Source organism: Metarhizium brunneum, chromosome 2 (assembly GCF_013426205.1).
Source record: "Metarhizium brunneum chromosome 2, complete sequence".
NCBI lineage: Eukaryota > Fungi > Ascomycota > Sordariomycetes > Hypocreales > Clavicipitaceae > Metarhizium > Metarhizium brunneum.
The window spans coordinates 4435953-4453641 of NC_089423.1; the positions used below are offsets into that span (position 1 = coordinate 4435953).

Here is a 17689-nt window from a genome sequence, read left to right on the forward strand (position 1 = left end):
CTCGCCAATACCTACTCGCACCCCCTCGTCGTGCAACATTAAAAGCTCAACTGGTCCCTGTGCTCGGTGTCCTGCGCCGCTGACCGCCCATTCACGCGTCTCATATTGATCCCTACCCCAGGAAACAGCTGCCGCTCCGGCCTACAAATCATATCCACGGCACCGAGCTTGGGTTTTGGGTCGTGATCAAGACCGCTGCCCGTCCAACCCGTTCACGCCGGGCCTTTTTCCTCATCCTCCTGCATTGCATTTCTCGTCGTCCGACATTGCAGCGTCAGTAACATTTGTTGTCTGCCTGGTGTGTTGGTTTTTGGAGCCCGCAACTCTCGTCTCTCGAGCAACTTTATAAGCGGCGTGCTCGTCAATCCCCGACCTCCGACCTTTGATCTCCCGGCCAGACGCTAAGCGCGAACCTCGACCTCATCAGCTACCGTCCCCGCGCAGGCAACACCTTCAACTGCTCACAGCCCGAGTCGCCACTGAGACGTCATCAAAAAGCGCAGGCTCGAGTCCAAATTCCGTGTATCCAGCATCGCAAAGCAACTCGTGAGCTTGAAATGTCCGCATATCCGGGCTACGGCGGTGGGGGCGGCTACGGCCCCCCGCAATCCTCTCAGTATCAGGGCAACTACTACAGGTAATTACACGAGCTCAGTCGTCAATTGTCGACTCTCGGCATCATCGCTCTTACAACGATCCGGTGCTGACACGGGTAATTGACTTTGGCAGGCCGCAACAGGGCTACGGCGGATACCCTCCTCAGGGCCAGCCATCTCCCCAGCCTCAACCGGGCTACGGCTATCATCAACCGCATCCTGCCCAACCACAGTACGCATATCAGGTATGCTCAAGTCAATGCCAAATAGAACTTCTGTCTTCTGTGAACGTGCGTGGCTCACATCGCGCATTATATAGCATCATGGCCCTCCGCCGCCCCAGCAGTATGCAGGCCACTATAGCCCTGCACCACCACAACCACAGCCTGGTTACGCTTCTAGACCCGGACAAAGCCCTGGTATGTGCCGTGCCTCCCGGGCCTCTCCCACCATGATATAGAGGCAAGTTTTTCTCACAGAGACGTCAGGCATACCTCCGCCGCAGCATGGTGCCTACAGCCCTCGGATGAGCGGACCCCCAGTTCCTCCGTCCGGTTTACAACATTTTGGCGCAGGCGCGCCTCAGGGCTATGCGTTTCAGTATTCCAACTGTACCGGCCGCAGGAAGGCCCTTTTGATTGGCATTAATTACTTCGGCCAGCGTGGCCAGTTGCGAGGTTGCATCAACGACGTTCGCAACATGACGGCCTACTTGGCGGAACATTTTGGCTATAGACGAGAAGACATGGTGATTTTGACAGACGATCAACAGAATCCTATGAGCCAACCCACAAAGCAAAACATTCTCCGTGCAATGCACTGGCTAGTCAAGGATGCCCGTCCGAACGATGCGCTATTTTTTCACTATTCTGGTAAGACCGTTCACTCCTGCGCAATCTACCCACGAGCTGGCCGAGCAGTGGTAGTTTGAGACGTTTCGGCGTTGGGGGACTGACGCTGTTCAATAGGCCACGGCGGTCAGACAAAGGACTTGGATGGTGACGAGGCGGACGGCTATGACGAAGTCATTTACCCTGTTGACTTTCGACAAACCGGTCACATTACGGATGACGAAATGCACCGCATCATGGTTCGGCCGTTGCAAGCCGGTGTGAGACTAACAGCGATTTTCGATTCGTGCCATTCTGGAACCGCTCTTGACTTGCCGTACATCTACTCAACCCAGGGCATTCTCAAGGAACCAAATCTCGCCAAGGAAGCTGGTCAAGGCCTACTTGGTGTCATATCCTCATACAGCCAAGGCGATTTGGGAGGAGTTGCAAGTAACATCATGAGCTTTTTCAAGAAGGCCACCAGCGGAGAAGATGCATATGCTCGTACCCTCGCCACCAAAACTTCTCCTGCTGATGTCATCATGCTGTCCGGTAGTAAAGATGACCAGACATCGTGCGTCCCCCTGTTTCTTTTTGCATTCCTGCCCCGTTTCCTTTTGATGGGATAAGTATGCAGTTAGCTGCATCCCGCCCAAGTCCGCCACCACACGAAGCGATGCGCGGGGACTAGTCCAAGTCTTTTCGACTTGCCTCCTACCATACTATCAGTCTTTTGAGATCATCACGGAGATGGAAGCTAAACTAACGCGTCATATAGTGCCGATGCCACTATCGCATCCCAAGCCACGGGAGCCATGTCTTGGGCTTTCATGACGACCCTCAAGAAAAACCCCCAACAGAGCTACGTGCAACTTCTCAATAGCATCAGAGACGAACTGGCCACTAAATACACGCAAAAGCCGCAGCTGTCTTGCAGCCACCCGCTGAGTACATATCACCGAATCCAAGCCCCTTCGGCCTGAGGAAGGCATACCTAACCTAATGAATTAGATACGAATCTCCTTTTCGTCATGTAAATAATGATATCGCGATATAGTGTGGCTACGTTGCGTAGTATCCTGTACGAGGAATAATGGGATATTGGGAATTCTTGAAAGACAATTTTTTCTTTTCCTGCTTGCTGCAAAATTATGATTCTCATGCTGGTATTGGGAATGGGACAGGTGCATCAGTGGTCGATATCCTGGGGTTCAAGAAGAATAGTCTTCTTAGGACGATATTATGCATTTTATTTTATTATTTTCTTGTTTTGTTTTGTTGGTGGGTTGGATATTTCACTCTAATTTTCATTCGTCTGGCATTTAAAAAAAAAGAAGGGTTTGGGTGTGGTAGTGGACGGGGTTGGCTCATACTATTCTGGCATTTTGTTCAGCCATGCCATGGAACATTTATAAATTCAGTAGCTGTGCTATTGTTGAGTTTGACACACAATTTTTTTTTTTTTCAAGTTGGCAAGGAAAAAGACAGTTTTCTGTGCAATTCACTCTTCCTGCCTTCAAGTCGCAAGTCGCATTGTGAAGATGAATCTCATAGGTCTGCAGTATACAGTGACGTTATAGAGACCTTGAACTACATACAGACTTGGTGTACGCAACTAGCTTCTCCATGAATACATCCCAACGCCATTTCCTACATGCCCGGTATTTGTAAACCTAAACCATACTTATCCAGAAAACGTCCTTTTGTCGTCATGCGCATCATTGCAATCTAATCACGTTTGCAATAAGAAGGGGCAAAAAAACAAAAATAATAAGAGGGAGACAGAACCAAGTGAAGCGCGCGTGCCTGCTAATGAAACCAGCCAATGATGAAGAAAAGAAAACGTCCCTCGTTTATGCATCCATTCGCACAACTTTAAACAGTCTAGATCTCTTGACGCGTCGCTGGTCATCCCTAGCCGCGACCAACTTGAGACGAACCTGCTCTTGTTGCGACCAGTTGCGGGAGGCGATGCGCATGCGGGCAATGAAGCGAGCCATTGTGAGGAATGGCCGAATCGATGTCGGCTTCACCTTGCCGAAAGCAAGGCCGTTGGGGGCGGCGGGTAGGGCTAGAGGCTTCTTGCTATGCAGGAGGTTGGTGCGGATATGCTCGAGTTCACGCAGCTGTGCCTTGTTGCTGTACGGCAAAAAGGTAATATTGTTAGTAAACTGGACAAGTAGCGCAAGAATCAAAGATGAACCATGGGGAACAAAAGAAAAGGAAGCGGGGGAGGACCAACCAAGCGTTGGCAACATCAAGCTGCAGCTGGATAAACTTTTTGGCATATGCAGCGTCTGATCTGAGCGAGGCCTCTCGCTCCCAACGAGCTTGCATCCATTCCATTTGCATTACCATGCCCTTGAGTTCCTTCCTGTGCCGCTCTTCAGCTCCCTCGGCAGCTCGAACAAGTGTTTCAAACGCGTGGTTGTCGCCATCCAGGGTCCCATCATGTCGTTTCGCGACAGCACGTCCATCTTCCTGCCCTGATATAGGACCGTTCGTAACCTGTAGTAGCTGGATATCCCGTTGCAGCTTCTCAGCGCTCATGCGGAACGCTGCTCGCTCGCTACGTGCTCGTTCCAATTTGCGTCTGAGCGATACTTCAGCAGCAGCAAGGCCATCAATAAGCTCTTGTTGTTGCCTAACATCGTGCTCTAGATTTTCAATCTCAGCCTGACTCCTTTTGAGGTGTTTGCCCTGCTTGTTATTTTCTGAATGTGAGGCAATGGCCGCGTCTCGTTCTCGTTCCGCCTTGTCTAGCTTGTGTCTTATGCGGCGCATGGCTTTTTCATTTTGTGCTGCCGCTTCTTCAGCTTGTTGGTTTGCTTCTTCAAGAACTTCTTCGAGGACGAGCTTTTGATCTTCTAGATCGCTCATCTGCTTCTGCAATTCCCCAATTGCTTGAGATGCCATTCGCTCCGATTCAGCAGCCTGTGATTTTAATTCATCCAGAGTCCGCTGAGAATTGGCTGCCGAACTAGACGGTGAAGCCGCCATTTGGGAAACCTTGCTTTCATGTAGCTGCCGCTCCAGCTCCGCAATTTGCACATTGAGGCCCCTAATTGTGTCACGATGAACCGCCTCTTTTTGCAGGAAATCAAGTTCCTTTTGACGCGATGCGGACAAGTCTCTTCTCAAGATCGATATATTGCCAACATCGTCGCCATCGTCGGCTGCTTGTAATTTGACCAGCTGATCCTCGTAATCTTTAACCCGCTGCTCCAACTCTCGTATTGTACGCCGAGCAGAAACAGTTTCCTGATCGTTGAATGGAGTTGCTGTCGAGGATTTTGTCTTGGTCTGGAGCTGTTGAACTTCTTGTTTGAGACGGTCTTCAAGCGTGGCGACTTTTACAATTTCGTGCTCGAGAGCCTTTTCGGCTTCTTTGCGCCCTTCGCTAAGGGCTTTGTTCTCGTCCTTCAGGAGACGGACTTCGCTAACAAGCTTCATTTTGGCAGCCCTCAGATCGAGACGTTCTTGATCTACTTGCAGGGTATCGTTTTCCTGAGCGCCATTTTGATGCAGTTGTCTTTGAAGCTCATCCCGTTGTGCCCTTGTTTCCGCAAGCGATGATTGAACAGAGCCAAGCTCCGCCTTGAGTCTGGTAACCTGGTCTTGGAGATACTGTGAATCCCGTACAAATGCATCGCGGCGACCGGGTGTCAACTGATTGTTGCTCTTCGATCGTAACACCTCCACCTCATTTTCTAATGCGACAATCTTGTTCACTTGCCCCTGATAGTCAATCTGGGTTTGTCGGAGCGCGTCCCTGACAGTTGAAAGCTCATTTCGCAAATTGGTGAGCAATGTTTGTCGTGTTTCTAGAGCATCCTGAAGGTCGTCAATTTGACGAGCCATCACGGCCTCCTCGCTTTTATGCCGTTCCATTTCACTTTCCATGGCTTTCTGCAAGGTGGACTCTTTGTTCGACAAATTTCCTTCTGCTTCGCGAAGACGCTCGATAGTTCTTTGAAGACCTGCAGCCTTCTCCTCGGCTCTCTCCCTCTCAGACACCAGAGCTTGCTTCTCGTTCTCCCATTTTTCACTATCATTGTCGTAAAGATTGTCACGCTCGCGAACCTCGGCCTGCAAGTCTGAAACGGCGTCATTCAATCGTTCTAATTCATCCTGATATTGTTGCCGCAAGTCTTTTTCGATCTCCACCGCATACTCCCTCTCATCTGACACGTTTTTCTGTAGCTCCTCGACCTCCTTTTCCAGCTGTTGCACGTTACGCTGAAGGGCATCGGACTCGACTTTCAGTGTTTCGTGCCGCACCTGTAAAAGATCCTTCTCATCTGCAACAGCAAGTAGCTCTGCTTCGAGACCCCGAACTTTGGCTGAATCGTCGTGCTGTCCCCGCCTGATTTCTTGTTGCTCATTTCTGAGTTCATCCACCTCAGCTCGGAGCTGCTCATTTTCCTCATTTGCACCAGCCAGCTCCTTTTCTAGGTCTGCGTATTCCTTCCCAGATTTATCGAGCTCTTCTTGCAAGCGGGATACCTTCTCTTCAACTTGCCTTGAGAGGCCCTTGGTCATCACAGACTTATTAGCCATTTCTTCTTGGAGCTCCTCGAGATCACTTTCGGCCCGATCTTTTTGAGACATCGCCTGATCTGCCTTCTCCTTGAAGTCTTCGACTTGTTCTTCTAGTCGACGAATAGTAAGCTCAAGGTCTTGAATAGTCTCTCTGGCTTCTTCCAATTCCTCATTCTGGTTCTCTGCACCTTCCATCTCACTCATTCTCCTCTGGGCTTCCCTTTGCTTGTCTTCGGCAGCATCAAGTCTATCTCTAAGATCATCCAGCTCATCGTCTCTTTCCGTTATCAGGCGGTCCTTTTCTCGTAAGTCTGCTTCTAGGTCTTCAATGTTGTCGCGGAGTTTTTCCAGCTGGTCTTCGTCATTATGACTCTGGTCCACTTGCTGTTGCAGTGCATCAATGTCGGACTTTCTTTCCTCCAGGGCCTTGCGCAGCTGTTCGAGTTCCAGGCGCTGGCCATCGTCATTTTGCTTTCGCCTTCCTTTTTCTTGAAGCTCTTGCATTTGTTGTCGATAGGATTCAAGGTCCCGCTCGGCTGCTGTGACGTGCTTCTTATATCGGTGAAGCTCTCGTTGCATTGTTACTTTGTCAACTTTCAACTCTGTGTTTTCCTTTAGGGCTGCTTCGCTGAAGCCGGGACCGGCCTTTCGCAATGCTTCTTCGAGGAAGTGAATTTTCAGCTTTAGGCCGAAGTTTTCCTTCTCAATCCTATCAATGACGTTTTCTTGTTCGCGCAGCGATAACTGGTTGCCATCCTGTAATGGCCCCTTATCCCCGCCTCTCCGAGGCTGCATAGCCAAGGGGGTGGAAGCAACACTACTACCTTCGAGCTGGGGAAGGGTGTTGTCTAGAAAGGATTGGCTTCGAGAGCCCAGATAGACGGAGCTGTCCATTCGTGGTATGGGAGTCATGTCGTCTTCGTCTATCCTATCCAGTGCTGGCGCATTCAATGCAGTAGTCCCATTCTCCTTGCCATTTTTACGAGCATTCCGTCTTGCGGAGAACTTGAGCATGGGAGTAAACTCAACCTCTCCAAGATTTTGGGGTAGATTTCTGCGATCTGCCAGCGGCCCTCTTTGGCGTGGAGTTCGCAGACTGACTCCATTCGAGCGTCCGTTGCGAAGCTGCTGGAAGAAGTCGCCATCCTTTCCTGGGGAGTGAAACGAGGCTTCTTGGGAGATATCGGCAAAATCGGGCTGCCTACTAAGGTATGTAGCGTCACCGACGTTCGTTCGAGGCGTGTCGAGCGCGCCGCCAAACCCTGGCTGGGCCATGGTTGCGGGCGATGAGAGTATAGTTAGGCGACTCGCAGAGATGACGGCGTTCTTATGTCGAGATTGCTTTCATTGGGGATTCAATAGCGTATAGCATTGGCGGCGGAAGTGGCGATGATGGGAGCGAATGATTGCGGGACGTTTTGCTTTGGCCGAGATCGTCAGGTAAATTCTGGCTGTCACCTGCCACCAGAGAGGAGGGGAGAAAAACCAGTTCTAGATGGAAGCGAGCAGTGAGTGTGCGCAAGGATTATTGGGTGACGTATCCGTTGCGAAATAGACAAACCAAGAGCTCTATCCGGCCTCAAATAAAGGATTAGAGAAAAAAGCGAGGCCTCGAGCCTGACACTTTCCAGCATGACATTCAACAGGACATTCAACAGGCGTCGTGCTGGCGGTACTGCGCATTCAATATTTTGTATGTATGGTAGTCAGTCGCATGAGATGCTGGCACCGCGTTGGGTCTTTGTTTACTTGTTGCCCTGTTTAGGCTTAGCGCAGAACACCAGGGTGCGAGTGCTGCCCACAAACTGGGGTGTTGCAAGGTCAATTGCCAGGTACCTAGGTACATGAGATCTTACTGTGTGCAAAGGGCTGCGTAGCCAATCAAATACTGTGATCTTTTCGCAGCCAATGGCACGGCTCGAGCCAGATCAAGATCCCATTGCACCAACTCACTTTTGCACCGGTATATGCGTCTCAAATCACATCTCAAGTGCTGGGTTGAGGCCAAGCCGCAGATGAGAAAGTACAGGTAGCTTCACCTCACAGTGTCCCGTGGGCTGACATCGGAGCTACTGACGCCAACTGGTCTATCCAACTGGGAGCCCAGGAGGGCCTCGAAGTCGCACAAGTCGTACCAGACGACAGGTCGCAGACGTCGCAAAAGTCACCAAAGTCTCGGCGGAGAAGTTGCAGGCTCGAGGCCGTTGTTTTACCCCGCCACTCTAGCGGCGAGGGTACAGAGTCAGGAGGTGAGAGCTGAGAGCTGAGAGCTGAGAGTTGAGGGTCGAGACTCGAGACTCGAGACTCGAGAGGCGAGAGGCAAGAGGCGAGACTGTGGAGGTCGGAGGGCATAGTGCGGCCGTTGCTTTACACACGTTTCTACGGCTCGCCGCGTTTACTGCCGGGTCCCTCGTCGAAATATTCAAAGGGGGAGACGGAGAGCTTGTTTCTCATCACGAAAACAGGTGTTTCTGTCTGCTGCCTGCTCCCGCTGGTGTTGGTGCTGGTGCGACGTGCTTGCCCATAGTGCTGCCACCAGACCAGACAAACATCCAGTGTCGGGACCTTGGCCCGGCTGTCCGCTACCAACATTGAAAGTACCAGACCAGCCAGACCCGGTACAGAGCGCAGACTGCAGAGTGCAGCAGAACATTTGAAGGTACACAGAGCTCAAGTTGTCTGGTCCTGGCGCGACTCCTGCCGACTCCCACTGCTGCCTCCTTGCTGCCCCCCTCAGCACCGTCATCCATCCACATGGGCTGCCATGTCGTTGGACCAAGTCCCAGACGAAATCATCCAACACCTGCTTCACCATGTCTCGCCCGAGGATACTTTGCAATGCTTCCAGTTGCTCTGCCACCGCTCCCATAGATTAGCAAACGAGGGCCTGCTATGGAGATATCATTGCCGGAGCACCTTTAGATACTGGCACTTCGATCACGGCTTTGGCCAGAAGCTGCACGCCGCCGTGGCAAGTGTCGACTGGAAGCGCTTGTTTCTGCTGAGGACGCGCAGGAATCGGACTGTCTCCCAGCTTCTCGACGCCATCCTGAGGACCAAGGTTGGCCGTTTAAGGAAGATCGAGCGCATCTGCCGCCTGGGGTACGATGCCAAGGATTTTCTCCTGGTGCAATGCCACGCACCCGAGTCCGCTCCGGACGTTCTAGCGAGAAGGTGATTAGCCAGTTCTACCCTCCCTCTCACACACAAACACAGAGACAATGACTGATTGGGATGATTAAAACCTTTGACTACTAGATATTTTAGCAACGCCATACTCGACAGCATTCACCGGAGCATCGCCATCGAAGAATGGCACAGGCTTGGTCTGGACCGCGACTCTCCCCCTGCACACGTCGCCGCCCAGAGACTTGAGCGAGCCCTCGGCGCCTTCGACATGTTCGTGTTACATGATCAGCCCGGTGACCTCGATGACGTACGTCCTCGTTCCAAATTCTTTTCACCCCAATCGGCGCTGGTTTTTGACATTGCCTAGATTTCTCAAATGTTGGACCATTTGGTCATCCAGTTTCGAGCTAGCTGTGCTAATCTTGCCGAGCTCACAACCCGAGAGACAGCTTTGGCGTTGAATGGGTGGATGCGTGCCAAAAATCTAACCGGCCTACAGAACCCGGAAAGAAATTATCGAAATCTTCGAAATTGCCTGATAGGCCAGGCTTTGCGACATGAAGAGCATGAGTCCATTCCACTAATATCCAGCGCCCTCTTTTGTTGTCTTGCCGGGCGGCTGGGGCTCAATGCTCAATGTTGCGCCTTCCCCAGCCATGTCCACGCCATTGTTTTCGCCCAGTCCGGACAAACCTTGGACGGCCATGTCGTCGATAGCTGCCATGAGCAGCTCGAGAGGATGTATCTTGACCCATATGGGCTCGACAGCGAAGTCCCTGCGTCCGATCTACAGAACCTCCTAGCTCACTATGGATGGCAAACCAGCACAGATGCCTTTTTAGCTCCTGTTCCTCCCATATCAATGGTTCTAAGAACTGCTCAAAATATCAAGGCTACTTTTGCTAGGATTTTGGAACTACAAGAAGACGCTCATCCAGAATTGAGTCAGCTTCTGCGTGGCAACAACGCAATGAACGTGGATGCTTCTCTATACTCAGCCATGTGGGCGTCCCTCATGCTGACGCCTCCCAATACTTTCGAATGGTACGATAGATTAGCAAGCTTTCTTCGTCGGTTTGCCGGATCATGGCCTGAAGATGCATGGCTAGTGGAAAAATACCTTGCGCCCATGTACAACAGCTTTACGCCACTTCGTGATGGCTTTGCTCATCATGTTAATCGCGGCTTGGGGGATCCGTGGGATCACTGGCGTCTCGTGCGAGACGAAGACGACGTAATTCCGTCTGTTTCCCGGAGAGACTCCGACGCTAACCAGTCAGTCCCGTTCAAGATCGGTCAGGTTTTTCAACATAGACGTTACGGTTGGATAGGCGTCATCACCGGCTGGTCTGACCAAGGCACGAGGCCTTTGCCTGTGGCGATATCTCGAGACACTGATGTTGAGGGAGGCGCTGGCGATCCAAGCGGGCAGCCACGCTTCCCTATTCGGCCGCCGAATCAGTTCTATTTCATATGCTTGTAAGACCCAGATTAACTTCCCTTCTCCAGGCCCCAGCTCCGCTGCTCTTTGCTTTTCGTATTCGCTGACACTCAACCTGTCGCGGTAGTCCGAGCACTGGCTCTGAGCCACATGTAGTAGCTGCAGATAATATTGAGCTCATACACGATTCTACGAACATTGATGACGACATGTTTCCCATGGCTGGCAAATTTTTCAGGCGTTTTGATCCAGAATCGTGCAGATTCGTTTCCAATATCAAGGAACAATATCCAGATGACTAATGACTTCAGTTCAGTATGAATTTGGAACGGTCGTGTTACAGCGGGATGGAATTTTGGTGAGCATTTCAAGGAGTAGGTTACCTTGGGCGGGCAAAATTATTCCATATGGGCCGGGTAAAAAAAAAAAAAAAGTGGATAGTTTGGCCGACATCAGTGTGTCGATTTGCTCTTGTCTTCTTTCTTTATATAACCTGTCTTAGTATGGGTGTTGCAGGCGGCAGCCAACGCTGACTCTATTTAGGGAGGCGCATTGGTTCTCTATTTAATTTTTTTTCTCGGCACACGCTGCTCAAAATCGAGATATCCCATGCAGCCCACCTTAAGCCATCATATACACCAACATGTTGTATAATTCATGGACTCTTGAAATTCCCTGCCAATGCATAACATAAATATTCACTAGGTCATTTTGATGATGTCCTCCAGCACCCCCTTTTCTGCTAGCTTCTGTACCCAAGAGTGTAATGCACTGCCGTAATCCCGTCTGCGGCCGGTGACCCGACGCTCATCCTCGTCCATGACGATTAGCTCGGCGCGAAATTCACGCACGGCGGCTCTTGCTTCTGCGCAAAATCTCTGGTAGAGCTGGTAAACATCTGGGGCCTCCCAGTCGGAGCGGGCCGCCGCAGCTAATAGTTGGGGTGGTATCTCAGCATTCTGAATATCCGAATGGGTCAGGTTAAACTCGGCGAGTTGAGCTTGGTCATCCATGTCCAGGACCGGCTCCTCCCCCGATATTAACTTGCTGAAGGCCTCGCTGTCCGTCATACGGGATCTTATATAATCCAATGCCGCCAGCATAGTGGCAATGGTTCGGCTGTGTTGTAGTAACGGGCCGCGGCAGACGGCCAACAGATTGAATGAGAGCTGGCTGTCCTCGTTCTGAAGCATTCTGGCCTCTATCTGCGGCCTGGCAATGGCGGTCCAATCTTGGGATTCTAGAGGTCCTATGGGCATGGCGTGTTGACAGTTAGACCAAGTTCGTGGCCATGGCATCGAGATGAATCGTCTCACCGAGTTTCAGAGGATTGCTCCTCAAACCATCCAACTCCCACACGAATCCGCCAGAAGGAACATAGGCAATGAAGTGATATCCGTACTCCTCCAGGGACGTCTTGTTGCTTTTTCTTTTCTGTTTGCCTGCTTTTCTAGACATTGTCTTCTTCATGGAATCACTAACGTCGTTCTCCAGACACAAGTCCGCATTGAGTTGATCCATGCGCCTCGTGAAGGAGTTGTGGATCTTGCGAATGAATTTATTGGAGCTGATGCTGTGTCCACGAAGAGCGGTGCAGAGGTCCTTTGTGGATTCTTTGAAGCTCTGCAGCCTCTCGCCAAGATCCAGGTTGTCGGCGTTCATGACAATGTTTAGCAGTGCAACAGTGGCGCATGCATTATTGGTGGTCTGCACTTGGCTGTTAGTAGTTGATTTGGTGAAACCCGAGTGAGAGAGGGGGAAGGGGTGGAATCTTGCCTGGTTTGCAAACCATATCTCGCTTTCTGTGTTTGTGGGTTGCTCATCTTCTTCATAACCAGGACCGTATTGGAACAGAAATATCAAACCAAAGACGGGTTTTCTGTCAGTATGTCAGGTTATCGCTGCTGAGTCTTGAAAGAGGGTATTCACCCACGGCAGGGCGTCCAACGAGGCTTGATCAATTGTAAATAGCTCTTGGGTTTTGACATGTTTGACACCCAAGTCTCGAAGAATGATGTTGAAGAATGCCTGTAGAGGTAGAGATGAGCTCGGCGGTCGTTGGGTGATTTTGCAAACACGCACCGGTTCAGATTCCAGCTCGATCCACCCCTCCCATTCTTCAATCTCTTGTGATGTGAGAGGACTACATGCCTTCTCCAGAAGCTGGTGATGAGGCACGTCAGGAGCATCTATGTTTTCTAGTGCTTTGCGTTTTGGGGTTCGCCTCGGTCTGTCCATTATACCTTGCTCATGTGGAGTAGAGAAAAGATGTGTGTGTGTCTTTATTGGGCAGGACAGGGGAAGATGCATGCACATTTATAAGACAGAGGAGAAGGTAAAATATTCAGGAAACTGGGGGTTGAAGAACTGCCCTTGGATAGGCAAGTTATTGCAGACTGTGTACATTGTCGAAGCCGTCATGTCGAGATGCGAGCCAGGCAGGATGCAATTTATTAATTGCAGGCCAAAGGCGGGACCCCACCAAATGAATACCTGCCCTGCCTAGTAGCAGGTACTTTGTCAATACTTGGGCACGCAAGTACCCAGTAGGTATTTCAGTAGGTGCTCGACCTCGGCTGAGGAGAGTAAAATGCCTTGGGAACAATAGTTCACCCATGATTGGTTGGCTCGACGACGAGCTTTCATGTTCAATGAGCGCGTTCTTCAGAGTTCCAGGCATGAATAACAAACCGGCGACGTCAGTACCAATTGAACTGGGACCAAGATTCCACTACAGAGTGATCCACTCTCGCTCTCGCTCGCCGTGTCTACAGGGTAGCCCGAGCTATCGACTTGGTTGCCTGGCACCAAGACTAGTACTAAATTAGTCCTTGTATCTCGACACCAACACAAAAAAGTTGGTCACACGTCTGGAAGCTTTGCTGCCGCATCGTCAACTCGTGCTCCATCGCGCCTCACCTGCACCTACGACGCGTTGCACGCATTGCCACGCTCTGCACACACCGTCCGTCACCTCGCCTGCGTTTGGTCTTCGATGCTTTCCTGCTCTCCTCGCGGTTGATACGGAATGCCATGAGCGCGACTCCTCGCTTGCGGTCTGGGTTTCCAGCAACCCCAGCTACCGCTCCACGACGACAAAACCCCCAAGAGACGCCTTCCACAGTCGGCACTGTTTCGTCCAATGGCAATTCTGCCAAATCGCCTACGCTCCCTCTCGCCCCCGAAAACAACACTGCGCGTCGAGTTGCGAGCGACCCTCTTATTCCTCTAACCTTCCTTGATGCTCCCCAGCAGCGTCTATATGCCCTCGCTGTATACGTGCTGCTGTGGGCCTGGAAGCTCTATGACTGGCTTCAGGTCATAGAAGACGGCGACTCGTCTTGGTGGTTGTTTATCAAGTGGATTTTTATCGACTTTGCTTTCCTCTTTGGGTTGCCTGAGCTCAGGATACCATGGCTTGAGCTCTCGCAATTTATAGTCACCACCCTCTTTGCTGGGCATGTCGTCTTCAATTACATGTTGATGTTCAATATTCCCGTGAGTCTACTGACTTCCACACCAAGTTGGGACCATACACCCACCTCATGCCCAATCAATGAACTAACCTTCGGCACAGCTACCATGGCAGGCCTGGCTCCTCGGCTTTGCCAAGGTCTTGTACGATCGCGAAATCTCCATTTCCGAGCACAACGTAAAGATCTCGAGCATTTTGAACAATCACTCGTTAATAATGGGCAAACAAATCATCAACATTCTCCCCGAAGGCTCTGCCGTGTTAAACCCGGACATGCTACCTTACTGTCTGAATCGAAAGGACAAGATTGGCGCCTCACTACCAATCTATTTTAATGCCACCGTGCCCGCCGAGATTGAACTGATTCGTATCGATCTTGATACCAACAAGGAGGAAACAATCAAGATCCCCACTCGCGAAGTCAACAAGGTTGCAAGAGCCATCCGTGATCACAATGCTGACCCGACTGCCGACGGGTTCAGCTGGCTGTATGTCGTCAAGAAACCCGGTGTTTATCGGCTGGGCAAAGTCTTGGACCAGTACAAACTCGAAGTTCAGCGCGCCGCCAAGGAAACTTATGTTGTTCCCTGCCCACAGGCCAAGATTCGAGCCTCCGAGTCCTCCCAGCGATGTATTCGCGACCTGTCTGACCTGTCTCTTGAAGTTATGGGCACCCCGCCACTCAAGATCAAATATAGTCGTTCTGTCAACGGCATAAACCACGATTTCCGATTCCAAAGCCTGCAGCCGGACGGCTTTGCGTCACCTCTCATCACTGGCGCAAACGCGGCCGCCGTCTCTGCTGCTGATGACTTTTCGTGGGCACGCCCTGCCACAGTCACCGTCGGCCTCAACGAGTCCCTCACCAACCCCGGAGAATGGGAGTATTCAGTTGACGAAGTCCACGACGCATTTGGAAATGAGGTCAAGTACGCCAAGGAGGGCGAGGACGTTGATGTCGCCAACTCAAAGGGCCTCACTCAGAAGTTCACCGTGAGAGAGCGGCCGAAAATTCGCATGGATGGTTGTGACCTTCGAAAGCCAATCAAGGTAGCTAAAGGACGAGCTGCATCCCTGCCTATTTCATTCAGTCTCTCTGGCTCCATCAAAGACACATCACACGAAATCAGCTGGGAATTTTCGCCCATTGACACCCTGACCAACAGCGGGGATCACGGCAGCGAAGCTACAATATTCCGCCATTCAGCAAAGAATTCCAGAGACCGCCCCTTCGTATCTGAAGCTGGACTGTACACGCTCAAGTCGGTGACTAGTGGCTCGTGTGAAGGTGAAGTAGACGAGCCATCATCTTGTTTGCTGCTCAACCCCCTGGAACCCCATCTATCTATTCGTTCCGAAGACATACCTGATAAGTGCGCCGGCAACTCCATTGGTCTTCGTGTTGACATTGACCTTGTGGGCACTCCTCCGTTTGATATCCACTACGATATCATCTCAGACGGCCCTCCCGAACACAAGACCTTGCGTGTTCCCGGCTTGCGCTCACAGCTTGAGCTTATCCCTAAGAAGGCTGGCCGACACAGGTATGTGTTCACGTCGATAAGTGACGCGGTGTACATTGGCCTGCCCCTATCGGGTCAAGACACAATCCTTGAGCAGGTTGTCAAGCCAGCTGCGTCAGCCAGGATTGTCCACCCACGCGACACCATAAATGCTTGCCTAGATTCCGAAGTCGAGGTCGATGTTGCTCTTAATGGCGACGCCCCTTTCAACCTTGAATGGGAAATTGTCCACGATGGCAAACGCAAAACAGAGCGTGCAAGCAATCTAGAAGACAACATGTTCAAGATCAAGACGCCGGTACTTGCGAAAGGCGGAGATTATATTCTCGCTCTTAGCAGTGTGCAGGACGAACGTGGGTGCCGCACCTTCCTGCAAGAACAAATTAAAATTACAGTCCGACGTCAACGGCCACGTGGCGGGTTCGGCTTGATAGAGCAGAAGAGTTCTATCTTGGCTGTTGAAGATACATCCCTGCAACTGCCGTTACGACTTCAGGGTGAATCCCCTTGGACAATCCGATATCGAAATTTGAATGAATCTGGGAGCGAGCTTTTCAAAACTGCCATTGCCCCGAACGACCACCTAGTTGTCAAGTCTCGAGGTGTATACAAAATCCTCGAGGTACATGATAGCCAGTGCCGAGGCACTGTAGACAAGACCGCATCTACATTCCAGGTGGACTGGTTTCCTCGACCGGAGATTTCACTTATTCAAACCGAAAGCATCACAAGCGCCAAGGACGCATTCATCAAGCAGGATGTATGCGAGGGTGATATTGATGGATTCGAAGTCAAGCTCCAAGGTAAGTGGACAAACCTACGTATTCAATCGCTCAGCCAGCGCTTGCTAATGAAGCTCAGGATCACCCCCGTATCATGTGTCGTACGAACTGGAGCACAGATCTCAGCAGGGCTCCCATTCTAAAAGCCCGAGGAATTTTGACGCCGCATTATCCAAGGCGTCGATATCCATGGACACTAGCAAGGCTGGTGACTACGCGTACAAGTTTGTTGGACTAGCAGATAATCTTTATAACAGTGACAAGAAGCTGCGGCCACTTGTGGTACAGCAGCGCGTTAACGCCAGGCCGACGGCGGTTTTCTCCAAACCTGGTCAATCCTTCAAATACTGCGTGGAGGAACAGGAACACGAAGACAAAATCCCCATCGCATTGACTGGCGTCTCTCCATTCTCCGTTGAAGTGGAAATTAAGCATCAGTCCGGATCGGCGACGGATACTTACCGAATTGCCTCCATCAATTCTAACTCATACTCGATGCCTATCCCACGAGAGCACTTACGCCTTGGAGCGCAGCAACTCCGCATAAGGCGCGTCCGAGATGCGAAAGGATGCCAGCAAAAGTACGATGTTAATGGACCATCGATTCAAGTGCAGCTCTTTGATGCCCCTTCCATCTATCCGCTAGAGTCTCGCGAAGACTTTTGTGTCGGTGAAAGAATCGCGTACACACTCTCAGGAACGCCGCCGTTCGATATCACATACGACTTTAATGGCCGATGGAATGCTAAATCACAGACTACCAACTTCCGCCGTGTGGCAGAGAAACCTGGCGAATTCATCATTACTAGCATTTCGGATAAGGCTAGCGAATGCCGTGCAGCAGTCAATATGCACAAGAAGATCCATCCTCTCCCTAGCGTCCAGATCAGTCGTGGAAAGCAATCTCGCGTTGATATTCATGAGGGCAATGAAGTCGACATTTTGTTCGAGTTTTGGGGGACACCTCCCTTTGAGTTCACGTACACAAGAAGTACCAATGCCAAAAAGGGACATAAAAGTGTTGTCTTGGATAGAAGACATGATATCTCGTACGAGCACAGCAAGGTTATCAAAGCCAGCCAAGAGGGCACGTACGAAGTGGTGGCGATCAAAGACAAGTACTGCTCGTTCTCGACGGAGGAGGTTTCTGAGAAGCAGGACGGGTGATGAGACACGACATGTGTGAAATGTCAACGAAGCAAAAGATGCTATAATGGGTGGATTAGGGAGATAGTGGAAGAATTATTGTACATATGCATCTATACCACGGAAACGGCGTTATCTTATTTATTTATCTTGAATACGGAGGACACTGAGTCGACATCAGGTACATCAAATAGCAATGTGTAAGCAAATAGACAAGATTCA

At 50.9% G+C, this 17689-nt stretch overlaps 5 protein-coding genes across 5 annotated transcripts; 3 read left to right on the forward strand and 2 right to left on the reverse strand.

The window, feature by feature from the left end:
• Positions 1 to 557: 557 nt before the first annotated feature.
• On the forward strand, positions 558 to 2412 carry casA_1 (Metacaspase-1; the record flags this gene model as incomplete). The annotated part of the gene is made up of 6 exons (XM_066130313.1): positions 558 to 637; positions 730 to 841; positions 916 to 1015; positions 1085 to 1468; positions 1565 to 2003; positions 2208 to 2412. The coding sequence occupies 6 exons, from the start codon at positions 558 to 560 to the stop codon at positions 2410 to 2412; spliced, it is 1320 nt and encodes a 439-aa protein (XP_065986378.1).
• Positions 2413 to 3282: 870 nt separating this feature from the next.
• On the reverse strand, positions 3283 to 7246 carry G6M90_00g042930 (uncharacterized protein; the record flags this gene model as incomplete). Its single annotated transcript, XM_014692141.1, has 2 exons — positions 3283 to 3568; positions 3672 to 7246. The coding sequence occupies 2 exons, from the start codon at positions 7244 to 7246 to the stop codon at positions 3283 to 3285; spliced, it is 3861 nt and encodes a 1286-aa protein (XP_014547627.1).
• Positions 7247 to 8735: 1489 nt separating this feature from the next.
• G6M90_00g042940 (uncharacterized protein) lies at positions 8736 to 10583 on the forward strand (the record flags this gene model as incomplete). Its single annotated transcript, XM_066130314.1, has 3 exons — positions 8736 to 9145; positions 9230 to 9407; positions 9468 to 10583. 3 exons carry the CDS (start codon positions 8736 to 8738, stop codon positions 10581 to 10583), a joined length of 1704 nt encoding a protein of 567 aa, XP_065986355.1.
• Positions 10584 to 11242: 659 nt separating this feature from the next.
• Positions 11243 to 12779, reverse strand: UCHL5 (Ubiquitin carboxyl-terminal hydrolase isozyme L5; the record flags this gene model as incomplete). Its single annotated transcript, XM_014692143.1, has 3 exons — positions 11243 to 11790; positions 11858 to 12420; positions 12475 to 12779. The coding sequence occupies 3 exons, from the start codon at positions 12777 to 12779 to the stop codon at positions 11243 to 11245; spliced, it is 1416 nt and encodes a 471-aa protein (XP_014547629.1).
• Positions 12780 to 13574: 795 nt separating this feature from the next.
• POM152 (Nucleoporin POM152) lies at positions 13575 to 17488 on the forward strand (the record flags this gene model as incomplete). The annotated part of the gene is made up of 3 exons (XM_014692144.1): positions 13575 to 14039; positions 14119 to 16342; positions 16401 to 17488. The coding sequence occupies 3 exons, from the start codon at positions 13575 to 13577 to the stop codon at positions 17486 to 17488; spliced, it is 3777 nt and encodes a 1258-aa protein (XP_014547630.1).
• Positions 17489 to 17689: the final 201 nt, after the last annotated feature.